The sequence below is a fragment of the Nyctereutes procyonoides genome, unplaced genomic scaffold, assembly GCF_905146905.1.
Source record: "Nyctereutes procyonoides isolate TBG_1078 unplaced genomic scaffold, NYPRO_anot_genome, whole genome shotgun sequence".
Classification (NCBI taxonomy): Eukaryota; Metazoa; Chordata; class Mammalia; order Carnivora; family Canidae; genus Nyctereutes; species Nyctereutes procyonoides.
Window position 1 is genome coordinate 66,057,994 of NW_026575052.1, and position 18,874 is coordinate 66,076,867.

Consider the following 18,874-nt stretch of genomic DNA (forward strand, 5'->3'; position numbering starts at 1 on the left):
CAATTTAAAAGATGATCATTCCTTTTTTTAAAAGATGGATCATTTCTGATATACTCATGGAATTCAAAGAAGAAATGATATAAGCATTAGTACTCTGTATCTAATCAACTATGAATAAAATAAGACTTGTAAAAATATAATTATATTATCAATCATAAAGATTCCAAAAATCAAACTAAAAATTCCTCTCCAAATCTGTCTTGCCATTCTGAGTTCCTTCCTTTATATATAATAAACCTTCCTTAAAGCTTATTCTTTTCATCATTATTGACTTCATAAAGTTTTAAGCCCTATCCTGAATTTCTGGTACAGGCACCTCTAAAAGAATTAAGTTTAGAGGCGCCTGGTGGCTCGGTCAGTTAAGCATTTGGCTCAGATCATGATCTCAGGGTCCTGGGATCAGGCTCCCTGCTCAGCGGAGAGTTTGCTTCTCTCTCCCTCTGCCCCTCTCCCTGCTTATGCTCACTCGCATTTTCTCTCTCACTCACATTCTCTCTCAAAAAAATAAAATCTTAAAAAAAATAATTAAGTTTACAATTTTGCACTGAACCAGAAAGTAAAATCTGTCCTAAGACCTCAGAGGAAAAAGCACTTCAATTATTTCATTCCTCATTTTCTCTTTTGAGTCTCCACCTGACTGTACATTTCTCTGCAAACCTTTTTCCATTAAGTCACATGGTATTCAACACATATTAGCTATCATTGTTTTTTTTAAATCAAGACTATCATAGGCACACCCTACAGAGATTCTTTATTCAGAGAGAGAAGAGTGTGTGTGTGCGCGCGCGTGTATTCACAGATCTTTAGAAAGATTTAGGATATGGATATCTAGCTATCTAGCTCTTTCTCTGCTGGTGTTTAAAGTTTAGCTCTACCATATCCAGCTGTTTGACTTAGGCAAGGTACTTGACTTCACTGAGTTCAGTATCTTTACCCATAAAAATGAGAGAACAGATAATTAAGTACCTATATCATAAGGTTTTCAGAGGATTAAATTTGCTAATACCTATGAAGCTCTTACATTTATGGTAGCCATATAGTAATTACTTAATAAATGTTTGCTACTATTATTATCAAAAGACTTTTTAAATAAGGACCAGGTGTGACAGTGGAAGATTCAGTGTTTGAGAGAGCAGTTTGGCAGTACGTATCTAAAGCCTTCAAAACTGCTTTGGATCTCGAGGTGTGATAGGCAGAACAGTGAGTTCCCCCCTCTTCACCCCCCCAAAAATTCACCCATCCTAATTTGCAAAACCTGTGACAATGTTACCTTACCTGTCAACAGGGACTTTGAAGATATGACTAAAGATCTTAAAAAGAGGAGATTATCCTAGGTTATGCAGGAAAGGCCCAGTGTGACCACAAAAAGAATGGAGGAGGGTCAGAGTCAGAGATGTGATGAAGGAAGCAGAGGTCAGAGAGAAAGCCTGGGAGGTGGTGTACTTCTGGTTTTGAAGATGGAGAAAGAAGTCATAAGCCAAGAAACGCTTGTCCCTTTGAGCTTCCAGAAGGAAACACCTCGGGCAAAACCTTGATTTTAAGATTTCTGATCTCCATCACTGTAAGATATCCATCACTTATATCACTATAAGACAATAAATTTGTGTTGCTTTAAGCCATTAAGTTTGTGGTAATGTGTTACAGTAGCATTGGGAAACCAATATGTAAGGTAATAATAGAGATGTGAAGAAAAGATTTATAAGAAGGATAAATACTATTTATAATAGTGAAAAATTATAAGCAACCTAAATGTCCTAAAATAGTTGATTGCACTGAACAAGGGGAACTTCCATAAAATGGAATATCATACAATCATTAAAAACCAAGTTTATAAATACATTTAATAACAAGGAAAACCTCAAGATATTCTCAGTGAAAAAAGAAAGCTATAGTTTCTTTTAATGTTAATGAACACCTGTCAAATAAAGATTGAAAAGATATAATACAAATTCTCGACAGTGTTTATCCCTGCATGAACATCACATATAATTTTTATTTTGAAATTTTCTTCTTCATTTGTATAGCATCAGTATTTCCCAGTAAACCATCATCTCTGGAGGAAAAGAATATAGCTGTCTTGTTACTGCTGTATCCCCACTGTGCAGCAAAGGAACTGACACAGAAACCACTAAAAAATTAAATGCTGAATGAATAAATGGGTATGTTTTCAGCATTTTCTAATCTTTTCTACCCTTGGGACTTCTGGGATTCTAACAAAGTTATGGTTCCCAAGTCCAAATACTCCCCTTTCTTAATACAGTGAAAGATAAATCTTGGCAAATCCACTATAAATGACTTGACTAATGTGTGCAATCACGTTGTTGGACTGGTTGGATGGGGAACAGATTAAACAGAGCAACATTATTAATCAGGTGAGATGATGAAGCATCTCCTAATTTTTAAACAAATGTATTATATAGTTAAAAATAAAAAGAACAAAAAAATAAAAAAATAAAAATAAGTCTAAAAATATTTTCAAATATTCAGCTTCACTAGGAATAAAATATTAAAATAACAATTTTACATAGTAAACTATATAGTTTTAAATATTTTATAACACAAACATTATTGGATATAAACTGGTATATCCTTTTAAAAACTAACCTGAGGGGCACCTGGATGGCTCAGTTGGTTAAGCATCCAACTCTAGGTTTTGGCTCAGGTCATGATCTCAGTGTCAGGAGATCAAGCTACTCGTTGGGCTCTGTGGGGAGTCTGCTTGAAGATTCTTTCCTTCTCCCTCTGCCCGTCTTCCCTACCCTGCTCACTTTCAATCTCTCCAAAATAAATAAATCTTTAAAAAAAACATAAACAAGTAAAATCCTTAGTATAGTAGGCAGTAATAATTACTAAGGGGAAGAATAAATCAGGAAAGAGGATAGGGAGGCAGAGCAAAGAGTAATTTTTTACAGTAGCCAGGGAAGCCCTAGGAAGGTAACATTTGAATAAAGACAAGGAACTAGTCATGTGTCTATCTGGAGGATAGCATTCCAGGCAGAGGAAACAGCAAATGCAATGGCTCTGAAGCAGGAATGTTCTTGGAGTGTTTAAGGATAGCAAGGAGATCACTATTCCTACTCCATTCCCCAAGAGTTAACACTGATAACAGGACAATGTGCATCCTTGCTGGCCTTTTCCTATGTCTAAACTCATACACATTACACATGCACATATTCTATATATATACAATATATTACTCTATAATTTCCAGGTTTGTTTACAATGATATCTAACCCCTGTAACTGCAAGGTCATCCCTCTAAAAATTATTTCTAAATCTTTAAATTCATCTGTATGATTTTTTAACAATTCTATTCAGGCACTTTAATAAGCACCCAACACTGGTATACCTTTTTTCAGACTAATGTGACTCATCCAAGCAACATTTTATTACTTTGCTATTCAAAATATAGTAAATTGAGGAATATGAAGAACCTTCATGAAGACTAAAATATAAGGCCATATTCTCTTTTTGAAGTATAACTTGTTTGGGAAAAATGAATATATGGTATTGAAGAATATATGACAAATATGTCTTTAAAGGTATATGTACTTATGTTTGGGCTTTGTTTTTTGATTTTCTTTTAAATAATGGAATCACAAGCCCTTTAATTTTTACAATCACAGGAGAAATGTGAAAGATCATCTCCTCACCGCAACACACTCTGGATTTAATTGTTTCCTTTGCCAAATATTAAAAACGTCAACCCTGAAGACATCTAGAAAAATGATAGAGTTACATCTTTTCCCCCATGCCACAGTCACCAACATTATGAGATTGCAAAATTAACCGAGAGAAATCTCACTGCATGGAGAGCAAGGTAGAGATAAATGATTAGCATTACGTCAAATCAACAAAGACTAACAATAAGTTTAAATAGTTAAAGAAATACCTGACTCAGCAACAAAAACCACAAGAGTAAAGCCACAGAAATAAAATGCCCTCTGAAGAAGCAGAGAAATTACTTCGGTACTTTATTATCATCTAAATTTCAGGGTTTTAAGGAAAAATGTAAGCAAGGCAAAACTACTTACTTAGTATCTCTAATTTGATCTATGAAAGTTCAAAGTCTAACTAGATTGTGTAACTATAAATCCTTCATATTATGGGTTCTTCCTGGATCAAAATTCTTCTATAATTAAGGAACATACCAAAGCCTATGAGGGTCATGTATGTGCTCAAAGTCTCAGACATTTATTTCTTAAATTAAGTTTCACCTCTTAAGTACAAAGGGATTATTAAATTCACTATTGTGTGTGAATAAAAACTCACTAATGGATGCTAAAGAGCTTCTATGACTAACTCTGATGGAGTTGTTTTACTTAGTCCAAGAGGTTTTGCTCAGTTTGCAGTGATTTGAAGTCCTAGAATGAGGGGTGTCTGGGTGGCTCAGTCTGTTAAGCATCTGCCTTCAGCTCAGGTTATGATCCTGAAGTCCCAGGACTGAGCCCCACATCTGGCTCCCTGCTGAAAGGGGAGTCTGCTTCTCCTTCTGGCTCTCACCCTACCCATGTTCTCTCTCAAATAAATGAATAAAATCTTTAAAAATAAAATAAAGACCTAGGATGAAAAAAAAAATTAGTGGATAACAGTAAAAGCAACTATTGGTCCAGGTAAAGTAATGCTATTTGTTGTATTTTTTTTTTTTAAATCTCAACTACATTCTACCTATTTTCCAAAAATGAGATGCAATATTTTTGCTTTAGGCAGGGTGAGAGCTAATTGGCACCATTTCTGAAAAGCATTTTTTAGAAAATATTTCTGATAATCTTCCATGGGCAAAGCAAAAGGCCAACAGAAATCCTAAAAAGGCTCTAGAAACCAACAAATATCAAATTCTACATGTAACCTTAATCTCCTTATTTTATGATGATAATCCCTCTGCAATTACTTACAGATTTGCTATCATATATCAACCTCTTTCAATTTTCTATGCAAAGAGGTAATATTTCTTGAAAGGAATAAAAGAGTTAAAAAAATAAAACACTTAAACTTCATTATTTTCACCACAGCTCATTTTAACATATGATTAAAATTCTACACTGAGTTAAAACCAACTTATTCCCAAAACACTTGATTATTTTGAGAAAATTTCATGTTTTATCATGCAGTACAAGAAAAAAATCTCTATTATCTATTAAAATGCACATATAATCATGCATACAAAAACATTTCATGATTCTACTTATTTGGTCACTCTCCAACACACACACACACACACACACACACACACAAAGCCTTGACACACGGACATACATGCATGTTTATCTCTTCCATAATACCTATTATTATAATAATAATACCTATTAATATCCTTCAAAATACTACCCATGGACCACACTTTGGGAAATGCTGACTTAGCTTATCCCTTCAAAGAAAAACGACCTTTGTGATTCAGACTTAAATTTATCACAGTACAATGGTATCCATCCACTTCAAGCCATACATATTTCATAGCAAACATGATCCTAGTTCATTTATTCACTTATGCATTCATCTAACAAATCTGTATAAGCAGTGTTCTAAACAAAATCTTATTGCGGAACTTACATCCTAGTGGGGCAGGACAGACAAATGATAAATAAATAAGCACATATTATGTATAACAATGAAAAGTACTATGGGGGGAAAAAAAAACAAAAAACAGAGTAAGCCAGATAGTATAGGAGAAGGAATTGGTTCTACTGTTATAGAGGTTGGTTAGAGAATATCTCAATAGCAAAAACCTGAAAGAAATGAAGGAGCAGGCAGGTATCTGGAAGAACTCTTTAGAACAGAAAGGAAAGACGCTGCAAAGGCCCAGAGATGGGAGCATGCTTATTTTGTGAGAGGAACAGCAAGGAAACTGGCACTATAGACTGAATGTTTGTGTCCCCCCAAAATTCTTATGTTCGAACTCAACTTCCCAATGCACTGGTGTCATGAGATGGAGCCTTTGGGAGGTAACTGGCATTAGAATTAAATGAAGTCATGAAGGTGGAGTCCTGATGAATAGGATGAGTGCCCTTCTGAGAGTCATGAGAGAGCTTACCTCCCCTCTCTACTCTCAGCCACGTGAAAACAAAGGCAAAGTCGGCACTCTGAAACCTGGAACAGGGCACCTCCCCAGAATTCAACCACCCTGCCATCCTGATCTTGACCTTCCCAGCCTCCAGAACTGTGAGAAATAAATGTCTGTTGTTTATAAGCCGCCCAGTCTACAGTACTCTGTTAAAGCAGCACAAACTTCCTAAGACAGCCAGCAAGCCTGGAACGAAGAAAGCAAGAGGAGAGCACAAGAAATATGCTCAGCGAGGGGAAGGGCTGGCTCTAGACCAAGAAGGACTGGGGCTTGAGGACTTCAGCTTTCACTGAGTTATATGAGAAACCTCTCAGAAGTTGTAATCAGAGGAATGACTTATCTAACACATTTCTAAAGGATCACGCTGACACTAGAGGAGTCAAAATAAATTAGACGTGATAGAGCAGAAGAAGCAAGGAGACCAGTAAAAAGGCCATTGCGATAATCCTTTGTCCAGGTCTCCTAAGAAAGAACCCAAGGCAAAGCTTAGCTGCAGATGCTCTTTCTGGGAGGCAAAACCACAAAGTAGCAAAAGTAAGGCACAGTGAGGAAGGGAGGAGGGTAAGCAAACAAAAGGCAGTACATAACTAAACTGGTCACAGCTTCACAAGAAAAGCCAGTGAAATGCTGTCATGTATGGACCACACTCCTCACAGGGGCAAGAGGGATGTATCGAAGGCGACAGAAGCCCTGCAGTAATGCACTACTTGGTCTAAAGCAACACTTCCCAATTCCCATATGCACTTGAGCAGGGAACATTGGTAAGGGGAAGAAAAGAGAAAGTGTATCTGCTGACTCCTTCCTCACGATATCTCTTCCTGATCAAAAGTCATCCCATGGGGCATGTGTAGGAAAACACTCCTGTGGTTCTCCTTTACTCACACACTACTACACACAACACTTCTGACACCAGATGGATGTCCACAATACACTTTAATTCTGACACTAGCTGGAGTCATCCAAGACCCCTTAAGTTAAGAGCTCAGACCCATAAGGCTGGCCCCAAGCCAGATACCAATTCCAAGTGGTACCTACATGTTCCAGATTACCTACAACTGTATCCTACTTGGCTACAAACCAAAGGTTCCCACAATCCCCTCCATGGATTCTATCATTTGCTAGAATAGCTCACAGAACTCATAGCAACACTTATGTTTGACAGTTTATTATATAATGAAGGATATTATAAAGGATATAGATGAAAAGCCAGATGAAGAGAGATATAGGGCAATGTCTGGAAGAGTCCTGAGCACAGGATCTTCTGTCCCCAAGGAGCCGGGGTATACTGTCCTTATGGCATGTGGATATGTTCACCAACCCAGTTGTCTGAACCCTATACTTTTAGAATTTTTATGGAAGTTTCCTCACATAAGCATGATTAATCATCAACTTAATCTCTAGGCTCTCTCCTTCCCCAGGATAGGGGGTAGGGCTGAAAGTTCTAAGCTTCTAATTACCCTCCATCTACCTAGTGACCAGCCCTCATCCTGAAGCAATCCAGGAGCAGATCAAGAGTTGCCTCATTAGAACAAAAGGCACTCCTGTCACCTAGAAAATTCCAAGGGATTTAGGAGCTCTGTGTCAGGAACCAGGGTCAAAGACCACATCTGAGAATAAGAGAGGCTCCTAGTGCTCCTATCACTTAGGAAATTATAAGGGTTTTAGGAGATCTGTGTCAGGAACTCGGGGCAGAGACCAATATGTGGTATTTTCTATTCCTGTACTTGCGTGATTCTTCCTCTCTTCTCCACTTAGGGTTATCCAGCCTCTCCAGACAGCTTCTGGGGAACACTTCAGTCTGGACACTGGGTGGACTGAGCGTGTTACAGAGCACAGACTGGCAAAGTCATGCAAAGAGGCAACAACAGCAGAGGTGGAGGACTACGTTGAACAAGCAGCTCAAGACCCAGGAGGCATGTGGGGCCAAGTGAATCTGGGGTGGACATAAATTAAGTTTGACAAAACAGAAGATTACGGATGAGGTGGTAAAGGTAAGGATAGAGAGGAAAAACAGAATTAAAAATAGAGTTTAAAGTGTGATCTCATGGAATTTGGTGAAGTGAATAAAAGAGAAGAAACAAAGATGACTCCAAGCCTTGGGTGTGGGACCCTGGAAGAATGGAGACACTTGTTGCTGGAGTGAGGAAGCCTGCAAGGGGATCAAGTTTTGAAGGGGTAAGGTGAACTAGGAGTTCAGTTTTATATACCTCTAGAAAAAAAAAAAAAAAAAAAAAAAGAGATAATAACCAAGTTAACAAATCTGGCCTTATAGAAAAGAGAAGCTCACTTTACAGCTAGTCGTCATCTTTGTTTCTTCTCTTTTACTCACTTCATCAAATTCGGTGGGATTTTTGTCAACATTATCAAAGGTAATGCACATGAGTCCATGAGCAGAGCCCTGGCATCTCGTCTCACTCACCAGCTTACTGGTCCTGGCACTTCTCCCATAGCTCCATCAGTGCCCTCCTGTTGCCCAGCAGGCATTTCCCAAGACATGCTCCAAGGAACATTATTTTACAGGATGCTAGTAAGTGTCATCCCCTTCCCCACTCAAAAAAAGGATTCACTGCTCAAATACATATGGGAAGCAAGTGCAGATTTAAACCACATGCACCTTTTTTGCAGGGTTTCTCAACACTTTTGGCATATTAATGTGTCCTGAGATTCATGGGACAATATCATATGAAGAGTTTCCTAAATGTATTTGACCATCAAGGCAAACTTATGAATACCCCAGAGAAGGCTATTACATAAGATACCAGCCAGGAAATGGCAACTAACCCAAGAATTCATTTTAGTCATTAGTTCACTTGGTTTATAATATCAAATCACTCCTTGAAATCCTTTCTTCCCTTTATTTTCATGGCACAGTGTTCTTTGGGTTCTCCTCTTGTTCTCTAATTTTACCTGCATGGTTTCCCTCTGTGAATACAATTCTCTACAATTCTCACATATGAAGAAACAAATCTTTATCTCTAGTCCATCGATCCCTCAGGCCAAAATGCACGAGCAGCTGCCTATCTGGCATTTCTATGGTTCACACAGACAACTCAAACTTTGTAAGGCTCAAATGGAACCTATTTTTTCCCTACTACTTGATTTAATACTATCCCATTTGATAAATCACTCAAGTCAGAAATCTAGGTAACTAACATCCAAATAGCTACCAGGTTTTGCTGATTTTTAGATCCCGTATATAACCCGAGTCATCTTCTCCATTGATTGGTTCTGCCTAAATTCATTATCTCTGAAGAATAATCTACTAACTAAACTGACTCCCCACCACTACCACCTTATAATCACACAGTACAATTTCTAGAATCTAAATAATAGGTTCTTTAATTTTCATTTGCTAATCAGACCTAGGACATAAAAATCCAAGCACCTTATCAAGTTGTTTGGCATTTCAGGATTTGGTACCTCATAAACATCTACTTTTTCGTAGCACTTATAATGCATTAATATTTCAATACTTGTATATCTCCATATAGGCCACGCTATTTCATATATGTGTGTGTAAGATGTTTCTCTCTGCCTGGTATAATCTTTCCCTTCTTAACTATCTGAAAAACTCTATCTTCCAAAAACGCATCTTCCAAAATCCTGCGCGGAAAAAATATCATAACAAAACTGAACAAGTGACCAATTATAAAAAAAAAAAAAGAATATACCAATGGCAACATGAGTAAGTCAGAAGATAAATACAAGTAACAAGTATATGAAAATGTTCAACTTCCTAACATCAACGGTAGTACTATATACTAGTACTATATACTATATATTAGGAACTATACTAGCTCTATGTATACAGCTTCATTAAATCCACCTACCAAGCCTGTTAGGTTAGTATTATCAACCCAATTTTATCAATGAGGACATCAATACAATTAAGTGGGGAAAGCTAGTTGTTAGTTGCAAAACAAGTGGAGAAAAAGAAAAGGAGCGAAGATTTACCAAGCACCTACACTGTATTTCATACAACTGTTTCAGTTAACGTTTGTAACACCCTACGAGAAGGTATTATGGCATCCATCTCACAGACAGGGTATCCAGGCTCAGAAAGTCAAATCGTTTTCTAGTACTTACACAGATAATATTTGCCAGTTCTGTCTGACTCCTAAATAATGGTATTAATTTTATCACTCAGAGAAACAGGTGTAGTAGTTCCAAAATCATTGAATAGGAGGCCAGGGAAATGAATACAAAGTAGATCCAGGTTAGGAAATCTATTCCCTCATGGATGAGTAAGCTTTCTAGAGAATCAAGAGGGCAAAATAGAATTTTCTGCTCTCATCATTGCCCTTCTCTTTTACCTCTTCATACATATTCATTCTGTATCATCTTCTGTGGCTATAAATAATCCTTTCCTTCACTGATATATTCCTGCATAATTCAAATCTAGTCTGAAAGCTCTTTGACAACTTTGAATCTTTAATCATCAGTTTCTTCTAAAGCCATTTTTAACATCTAATAACTTTCTGTAACTTTAAGATTTTTGCTAATAGCCATCCATATTTACTGAGCATTTACCACGTTTCAAGCACTACTGACATACTTTTATGAATTTATAATGTTCACACTTCCCCTTCGAAGTAAGTACTATTATTGTCCCCATTTCAAAGAACAGGAAACTGAGCCACAGAAAGTTTAGTTTTTGCCCAAGGTCACAAAGCTAGGAAGTACCAAGGCCTTCTGACAGTGTAACTGTGCTCTTAATTAGGAGATGAAATGACCTCTTCCTGAAACTGTCCTACATAAACACTGTCTGCTGTTACTACTTCGTAGTGCCAAAAATGTAATGATTTCAGGCAAAGCTGCTATGAAAACAAACCATCGTATTTCAAATTATTTGACACTACCAAATGATTATCAGAGACCTTTACGTATCAAATAATAGAAGAATAAGATAGCATTTGCAGAAGAGAAAAACTGTGACGTGTGAAGGACTCCTGAAAATGCTTGGCATGTGAGTGTATGTGTCCCCCCCCACTGATGTTTCTTCCAAGTGAGTGAGTGGTTCCTATTCATTTTAAACTCCTTGCCCATCCTATCTATTTACTTCTTCCGTGGAAGGAAAAGTGACTTCTCTAAATAGCTAAGTTACCAAGAATAAACTGGGTGTGCTTGCTCAGATTCCCCCAGCCCTCTTCTTGGGAATAAGCTACCCACAGGCCACATGTGTTCTGCTTCTTTCTCCAGCTGTGCCCAAAAGGTATGCTGCCTAATTGTCTGGTTGAATATTAGCTGACCCATGTGGTCCTCTCACTAAGCTACATCCTCCAACTCAGTCTTTATTAGTAATAAAAATCATACAAATTTTTATTTCCTGTTTGCCTTACTCTTCTGTTTTATTACTCTCTTTGTTCAGAATTATAAAGAGGAGTATTATTTATTGAGCCCCCAAAAGTTCCAGTAAATAGGTCATAATACAAATTAAATTGATTATCTACACATTAGGACAGGGTAAGCAATATGATCTATGAAAAATGGTAATAAATACTCTGCAGTGAAGTAAGCATTTTCATCACAGAAAAGATAATTCCATCATCCAATGGAAAAGGAGGGTTCTCCTTTGTTGAATATACAATATTCATCCTACACGTTTCAACTTTGTGTTTCGAGTTTGGAAAAAATAATCTAATAACTCCTATGGCTAACAGAAAACATATGATCAAATGGGACATTTTATCTCCCTTCAGTTTAAATCTGGCAACAAGTCATATAAGAATAACTATGGAAAATAGAAATAAAGAGGTCATTTTTACAATCCCAAAGAAAATATATTTTCAAAAAAATTAAGCAGTTGAAATTCTAGCTCCTTACAACTGATGTTCCAAAAACAACCTCAGGTGACATTCAGATCTACATTTAATCATGATATACTTGCCTGATTCAGTTATAGGCACACCTAAGTACAAAGTGGTTCAGTAGGGTCCCAAGTTGGCATATAAGTCATTGAGAAATAAAGATAAGGATCCCTGGGTGGCTCAGCGGTTTAGTGTCTGCCTTCCACCCAGGGCGTGATCCTGGAGCCCCGGGATCGAGTTCCACATCGGGCTCCCTGCATGGAGCCTGCTTCTCCCTCTGCCTGTCTCTGCCTCTCTCTGTGTGTGTCTCTCATGAATAAATAAATAAAACCTTAAAAAAAAAAAAAAGAAAGAAAGAAAGATAAAAGAAATTCAGAAAATAATGAGTGACAAATGGCTTGATATTTTAACAGAAAATATTAAGGCTGAGCGATTCCTACTAAATATGATTACTATGTAACTAAAACTCAAAATCAATACCTTTAAAGATCTTCAGAAATTCATTGGTAGGGCAGGCCTTTTTACTTTAAAGATGTCTCAGTAGTTGACCATATATATAATAGTAAGTAACTAGAAGGATGTTTCTTTTTTTTTTTAATTTTTTATTTATTTATGATAGTCAGAGAGAGAGAGAGAGAGAGAGAGAGGCAGAGACACAGGCAGAGGGAGAAGCAGGCTCCATGCACCAGGAGCCCAACATGGGATTCGATCCCGGGTCTCCAGGATCACGCCCCAGGCCAAAGGCAGGCACCAAACCGCTGCACCACCCAGGGATCCCAGAAGGATGTTTCAGTAGTTAAATATATATATATATATATATATATATATATATATATGAATATACATTATATATGAATATACATTATATATGAATATACATTATATATGAATATACATTATATATAATATTACTATTATAGATATATACTTTTATAGATACATATCTATAATAGTAATATTAGTAAACAGCTAGAGCTTTCCTTTATTCACTACCTTAAACCACATTTACTCTTTCTCTGATACTATATAAGAAAAACAAAATCTTATTTGCTACCCACTTATATTTGCAGGAGACTTGACCTGTAGGCCCCATTAATATATAACTCAAGAAACTACTTCTTCCATTAATATATAACTCATGAAACTGCTTCTTCCACTGCTTTCTGAAAGGAGAAAGTTTCACTTGGAAGATTCTCCTCAGCCAATACTTTATAGACTGTGCAGGCATAAATAATATCAAGGCAGTAATAAGTGCTTCCTATACAGGGCAACATGTACTAAGTAATGTGAAATATATTTGCTATATATCTGTGGCCATCTAGAGTCTTTGCCTGTTTTCAATGTTTGAAAATTGTGCCAGATTTTGAGTCTCTTATTTCCAAAACAGAAGTCAGAACTCACTTTCCCAGCTTCCTTTGCTGGCAATGGGATTTAATATCCACCAACTAACCGCATCCATATACAACTTTAATTCAGAAGCAGCAACGTGAGGCGGCAAAGGGAAAAAAAAAATCCATCATCCTGGTGATAAAGATGGTAGAAGCATCCACCCTTCATAGAAAAACAGGGATGGCACTTCTCACAACTGGCCCCCAGCATTGGTGAAAGCTGTTATGTCAGTATGAAGCTTTGTGGGGGCAAGGCCCGGAGTGTGGTTTGAGCAGTGTTCCTGTTCACCTAACCTGTTTGTTGGGTGTCTTATAGCTTCTGTGAGTTTCCAGATGTCCTTTAATATATTTTTTTCTGCTTAGGTTAGCTAGAGAATAGATTATGTGGTTTGCACCTAAGTTTTGTATTATACAAAAATTTGGGCTTAAGCAAACTATGCTTTTATCAACATAATGGTAAAATGATTATCAACTCTTTGCAGACAACCCATTACAAGTGTGGTATGTGCTAAAGTTAGACAGGAATAAAAAGGAAGGGTAGGAAAGGCAGCATAAGCCAGATCTCCCAGGCTGAGTAAGAAGATGGGACTGTGATTCTAATCTTGAAGGGAAGCCATTAAGGCAGGGCAGTGAGTGACATAATATAGTTTACTGTGCAAAAAATCATTCTCTTACTATGTGGGAAAGAGTGGAGCAGGAAAGCAAAGTAGAAACGGGAGCAATGCAAAACTATTTTAATAAAAATTAGATTCAGGATGGTTGCAGTGGCAACAGAAATATGTGCACAAATTCAGGGTTCATTGGCTAATAGGAGAAAAGATACTTAAGTGTTTCATTAATTAAAAAAATGCGAGTTAAAATTATACAATTTCCTCAAATTAGCATAGGTTAAAAATGGCTAATACAAATCCTGATGAATATGTGATTGAGGGAGGCACTCATAAACCTCTGAACGGCAATTTGCTATATTATCCATCAAAAGCCTTAAAAAGCTTTTAATTTTTGACTTAGTAACTAGCACATTGACTCATATTGTTAAATGAATTAACTCAACTTTCAGAAAATACAGTTAAAGAGAAAATTAGGATTTATGCTCAAGAGTGTAAGTGTAGCACACATTTATACTTGCAAAAAATTGGGATATAATCTAATGTTTAACCCTTAAGGAGTGGTTGAATTATAGCTTATGATAGCTTATGATAAAGTACTAAGCAAACTTTAAAGTCATGTTCATTAAAACAAATAAAATAAATAAATAAAATAAAAAATAAAATAAATAAAATAAAATAAAATAAAATAAAATAAAATAAAATAAAATAAAATAAAATAAAATAAAATAAAATCGTGTTGATTCACGAGAGACTCCTAACTGGGAAACGAACAAGGAGTAGTGGAAGGGGAGGTGGGCAGGGGGTTGGGGTGACAGGCACTGAGGGGGACACCTGGTGGGATGAGCACTGGGTGTTATACTCTATGTTGGAAAATCGAACTCCAATACAAAATATACAAAATAAAATAAAATCATGTTCATTAACGGGTTTCAAGATAAGGTGAAAAATGCCAACATTAAAATCTTACAAAATTAACAGAGAACAGATAGTACTAGAATTCTTTCCCTTTTTTCCCCTTAAGTTTATTTATTTATTTAAGTAATCTCTACACCAAACATGGGGCTGGAACCCATGACCCTGAAATCAAGAGTCACAAGCTCTTCCGACTGAGCCAGCCAGGGGCCCCTAGAATTTTCTTTTCTTTTCATGCTGGTATGTTTCGATAAGAGAACTGAATGGAGAGAGCCAGCAAATAATTGGTAATAAAAATTTAAAAATCAAAAAAAATTTAAAAATCACTACGTGAGTCTACAATCAAAACTCAACACACATGCTCAGAAAACTCACTATGTTCAACTCCTTATATATTGTCTGTATCGCATAGTATTAGTCTTCTGCTGCCTTTGGTACTAAAACAAAAACAAAACAAAAAAAAAAAAGGGAAGCAGGCAAGTTTCGGTTTTGTGGTTGTCTAAGTAATTTAAGAATAAACATGCATATTCAAAGTCTCTTTGTTACTCAGCACCCAGACAGTATGTGGCCCTGAACAGGAGCTCAAGAAATATTTTGAAGAGAACATCACCGAAAATAAACCTTCCAGTCCCCAACTTATCACCAAAGAAATGTAAAACATCAAAATGGAAGGGGTACATAAAAGTAACCGTGATAGCGATCATTTATAAGGTCTTGGGTGGCTACAATGGACCAGACACTGGGAACCATCCTACCCCGCCTTATCTTTGATCCTCGTAATAATCCTTCCCTGAAAAATTTACTTTTCCTATTTTAAAATCAGGAAACAGGTTCAAAACAATTAGGTTTCAACTCAGCTCTTCTAGCGTCTAAAGGTACCTAGACAGGACACGCAGTTTCTGTGCAATGATCAGAAATAAGCAGGGTGGGTTGTTTTTTTTGGGGGGGGGGAGGGGTTTGTTAGTTTTACGGTTTCTTTGCAATGATAAGAAATGAGCAGGGGCTTCTTTTGGGGGGAATTGTTTTTTGTTAGTTTTACAGTTTCTTTGCAATGATCAGAAATGAGCAGGGTGGTTTTGTTTGGGGGGGGTTGTTTTTCGTTAGTTTTACAGTTTCTTTGCAATGATCAGAAATGAGCAGGGGTTTTTTTGGGGGGTGGGGGGAGTTGTTTTTTGTTAGTTTTACGATTTTACTTATTTGATCACGAGAGACGCACAGGCAGAGGGAGAAGCAGCTCCCTGCGGGGAGCCCGGTGCGGGACTCGATCCCGGGACCCCGGGGTCACGCCCTGGGCCGAAGGCAGGCGCTCCCCCGCTGAGCGCCCCGGGCGTGAGCAGGTTCTTCCACAATGCTTCCTCTCCCCGGTTCTTTCGGGCTTCCCGGGCTTCTCCCTGAAGCTGCAGCTCTCCCTCTGAAGATCCCTGCCTTCCGGGCCGGCCCGCGGCAGCCTCGCCGGCCCGCAGCAGCCTCGCCGCCCCGCCCCGCCCCGCCCCACCCCGCCCCGCCGCGCCGGCCTCGGGTAAAGCGGCAGCTGTCGCGGCCTTCCGGCCGCAGCCACACTTAGGCCCGGGGGCTCGCCCACCCCGCTTCGCCGGCACCACGTCGGCCCCGCCTTCCAGCCGCGCCCGGCTGACCGGCCCTCCCACGCGGCGCGGGTCCCGCCGACTCCAAGCCCGCCTCGGACCAGCCTCGGCGCGGGAGGGGGCGCGGCGCCGGGCCGGTTTCCACGACAACCGAGCCCCCGCCCCCCGCCGCCTTCCGTCTCCGCCCCCAGCGCCTCGCCGCTCCGCCCCTCCCCCGCGCCCACGCTGTGGCCCGCGCCGCGCCGCAGGAAGAGCCGGGTGGGCCGCGCGCGCTCACCCCTCAGCGCCTGGTGCATGCCTCCGATGCCGCTGTACAACTCCAGGACGCGCAGGGGCTCCATGCCCCCGCCGCCGCCGCCGCCGCCGCCGCCGCCGCCGCCGCCGCCGCCGCCTGGGCGCTGGGCCTGCCTGCTCCCGTCCGCTCCTCCCTCCGCCGGCCCCGCGCCCTCGCCTCTGGTTCCGCCGCTTTTCCGTTCCGCCCCTCCCGCCGCTCGGGCTCAGAGCGCCTCCGACAGCGCGCGCCCCCCCTTCCCGGGGGGCTGGCCGGGGTCAGCGAGGGGACAACGGGCACCTAACAATGCGGGCTTCCCAGGACCTGGCGAGCAGCCTGATTGGGCTCCTGCTTCCTCCTCGAGTGCATTCGGGGACCCTGGAAGCAAAAACGAGTCGGAAGCTCAGGAGAGCGGCACAGTCCACCTTCGGCGCCAAGCGAATGGACGCGGGCTGGAACCCAGACCCGGTCATCTTGCAGGCACACTGCTCCTCCGTCTCTTGGAAGCCTTAGGGGCGAGCGGCGAGCATGCAGCACGTGCCGGGTGTGGTGCGGTGCCGGGGCGTCGGGGCCTCGGAGACGTCGGCCTTCTCCCGGGAGCCAGGGCGGGGAGGGGGAGGGGGAGGACCAGCGCAGGGCGCGCGTGCCTGCCCGTGACCCGGGCAACCGCGCTGCAGCTCGGAGCGATCCCGCACCCACGATCCACCGTTAAGAGAACGTCGGAGTCCTCAAGCCCCTCCACGTGCGAGGCCTTTGCTTCTCCAGGATGCTCCAGCCACAGGCTGGACCACAGAGTAAAAAAAGGGCCATGTGCACGCGAGGAAACGATCTCATTGTGCGGCGTCGGGTGGTTCCCTTTACCCCCCACATGTTAACTTTTGTTCGGAAAAAATCCGGGAGTACCCCTGGTCGTGAGTGAAGAACTGGTCTGTTAGAAACTTTCCATGTGTGCTCAATGTAATACTATAAGTAAAAGGCTACCCCATCTGAATTATGGATCTGATCCATTTTGGTGTTTCCTATGAATTTTTTTTTTCATTGTCAATGTGTCCCGGCTTTTCAATGTTTTGTTTTTATTGGCCACTTAACGTTGGATAAGAAAGTGGCAGAAAGAGAACAATCTAAGCCCTGGGGGCCTTGCAGATAACTAGCTGTGTGACTTTGCACTGACCTGTCAAATAAAAGGGAAGAAAGAAGGAGATATGATGCTTGAGAGCCCTACAGCTCTTAAGATTCTATAGCCGAATAGTTTCTGCAAAATCGGTCCTGATTTAGCCACGTTAATTATCTGCTAAAATTGGTATTCTCTACATTTTTGTGAATCTGCTTTAAGCAAGTGTACTCTTAAACCAACTCAATTTCTAGAAGTCACATACTAATACATATATAATGCATTTTCTAGTATTTATTACATAATATTAGTACAATAAATATATCAGTACATATAAAGGGAGCTATAGAGTCACAGTGATGTATATACAGTCAACCAATATAGTAAATAAACCTAGAATCTGTTTAGAATTAGTACTATAAAAATAAATATGACCAAAGATCTCACCCTGAAGTGGGGGGGGGGGGGAGACAGGCCAAAAATATGTGGAAGAGTTCATGGAAAATACCAATTTCCTAAGAGAAAGGGACACAGATCCCCATCCCCACACAGTTCTTGCTGATACTTTAAGGGCCTTCACAATATGGCCCCAGGCTTATTCACGAACTGTTTCCTCCTTTCTTCAGCTCTGCTGCAAGCTGCATTTGGTCAGCACTCCCCAAACCTCTTTCGTGTCTAGGTTTCCCTGCTTACATACCTCGCTCACATTCTTTAGGTTGCCCAGAAATCCTCGCCTTCTCCCAGACCGACCTAGTGGAACCTTCTTACTAGACTCCCACGCTAGAGACCCCGACTTGTTTGATTCCCTGATCCATGCCCTGCCAGTCTTCTGAAATACAGATCCACCTGTTCCTGTCACGAAATCCTTTCAGCTCTTCCCAGCCTTTTACCTTATATACCACATCATCTCTTTGCGTAGTATTTCTTTTGTAAGGCTTATCACATGTGAGAATCACTTCAAGAATGAAATTTTCTCCATAATCATAATGTATGACCATCTCCATGGGAGCATCTATAGACATAAGGCCCTGCCCCTGGATGAGGTATACATCCGCTTCCAAACCCTGGCACAAATTGCATGATTTGGAGGTGCCATAACCAGGAGTAGTTGAGGTGGAAGGTAGGATGGG

At 40.1% G+C, this 18,874-nt stretch overlaps 1 protein-coding gene across 4 annotated transcripts in view; it reads right to left on the bottom strand.

The window, feature by feature from the left end:
• TRDMT1 (tRNA aspartic acid methyltransferase 1) overlaps positions 1-16,804 on the bottom strand; it is a 61,529-nt gene extending 44,725 nt beyond the window's left edge. For 3 of the 4 annotated variants that reach the window (XR_008665363.1, XR_008665362.1, XM_055332859.1), the window contains exon 1: positions 16,640-16,804. Coding sequence is in view for 1 of the 4 variants with exons in the window: in XM_055332859.1 (XP_055188834.1) it covers positions 16,640-16,703 (64 nt within the window). In the remaining 3 variants the exon portion in view is untranslated. The remainder of the gene's footprint in view (positions 1-16,639) is intronic. The other variant, XM_055332860.1, reaches the window with a different exon arrangement.
• Positions 16,805-18,874: the final 2,070 nt, after the last annotated feature.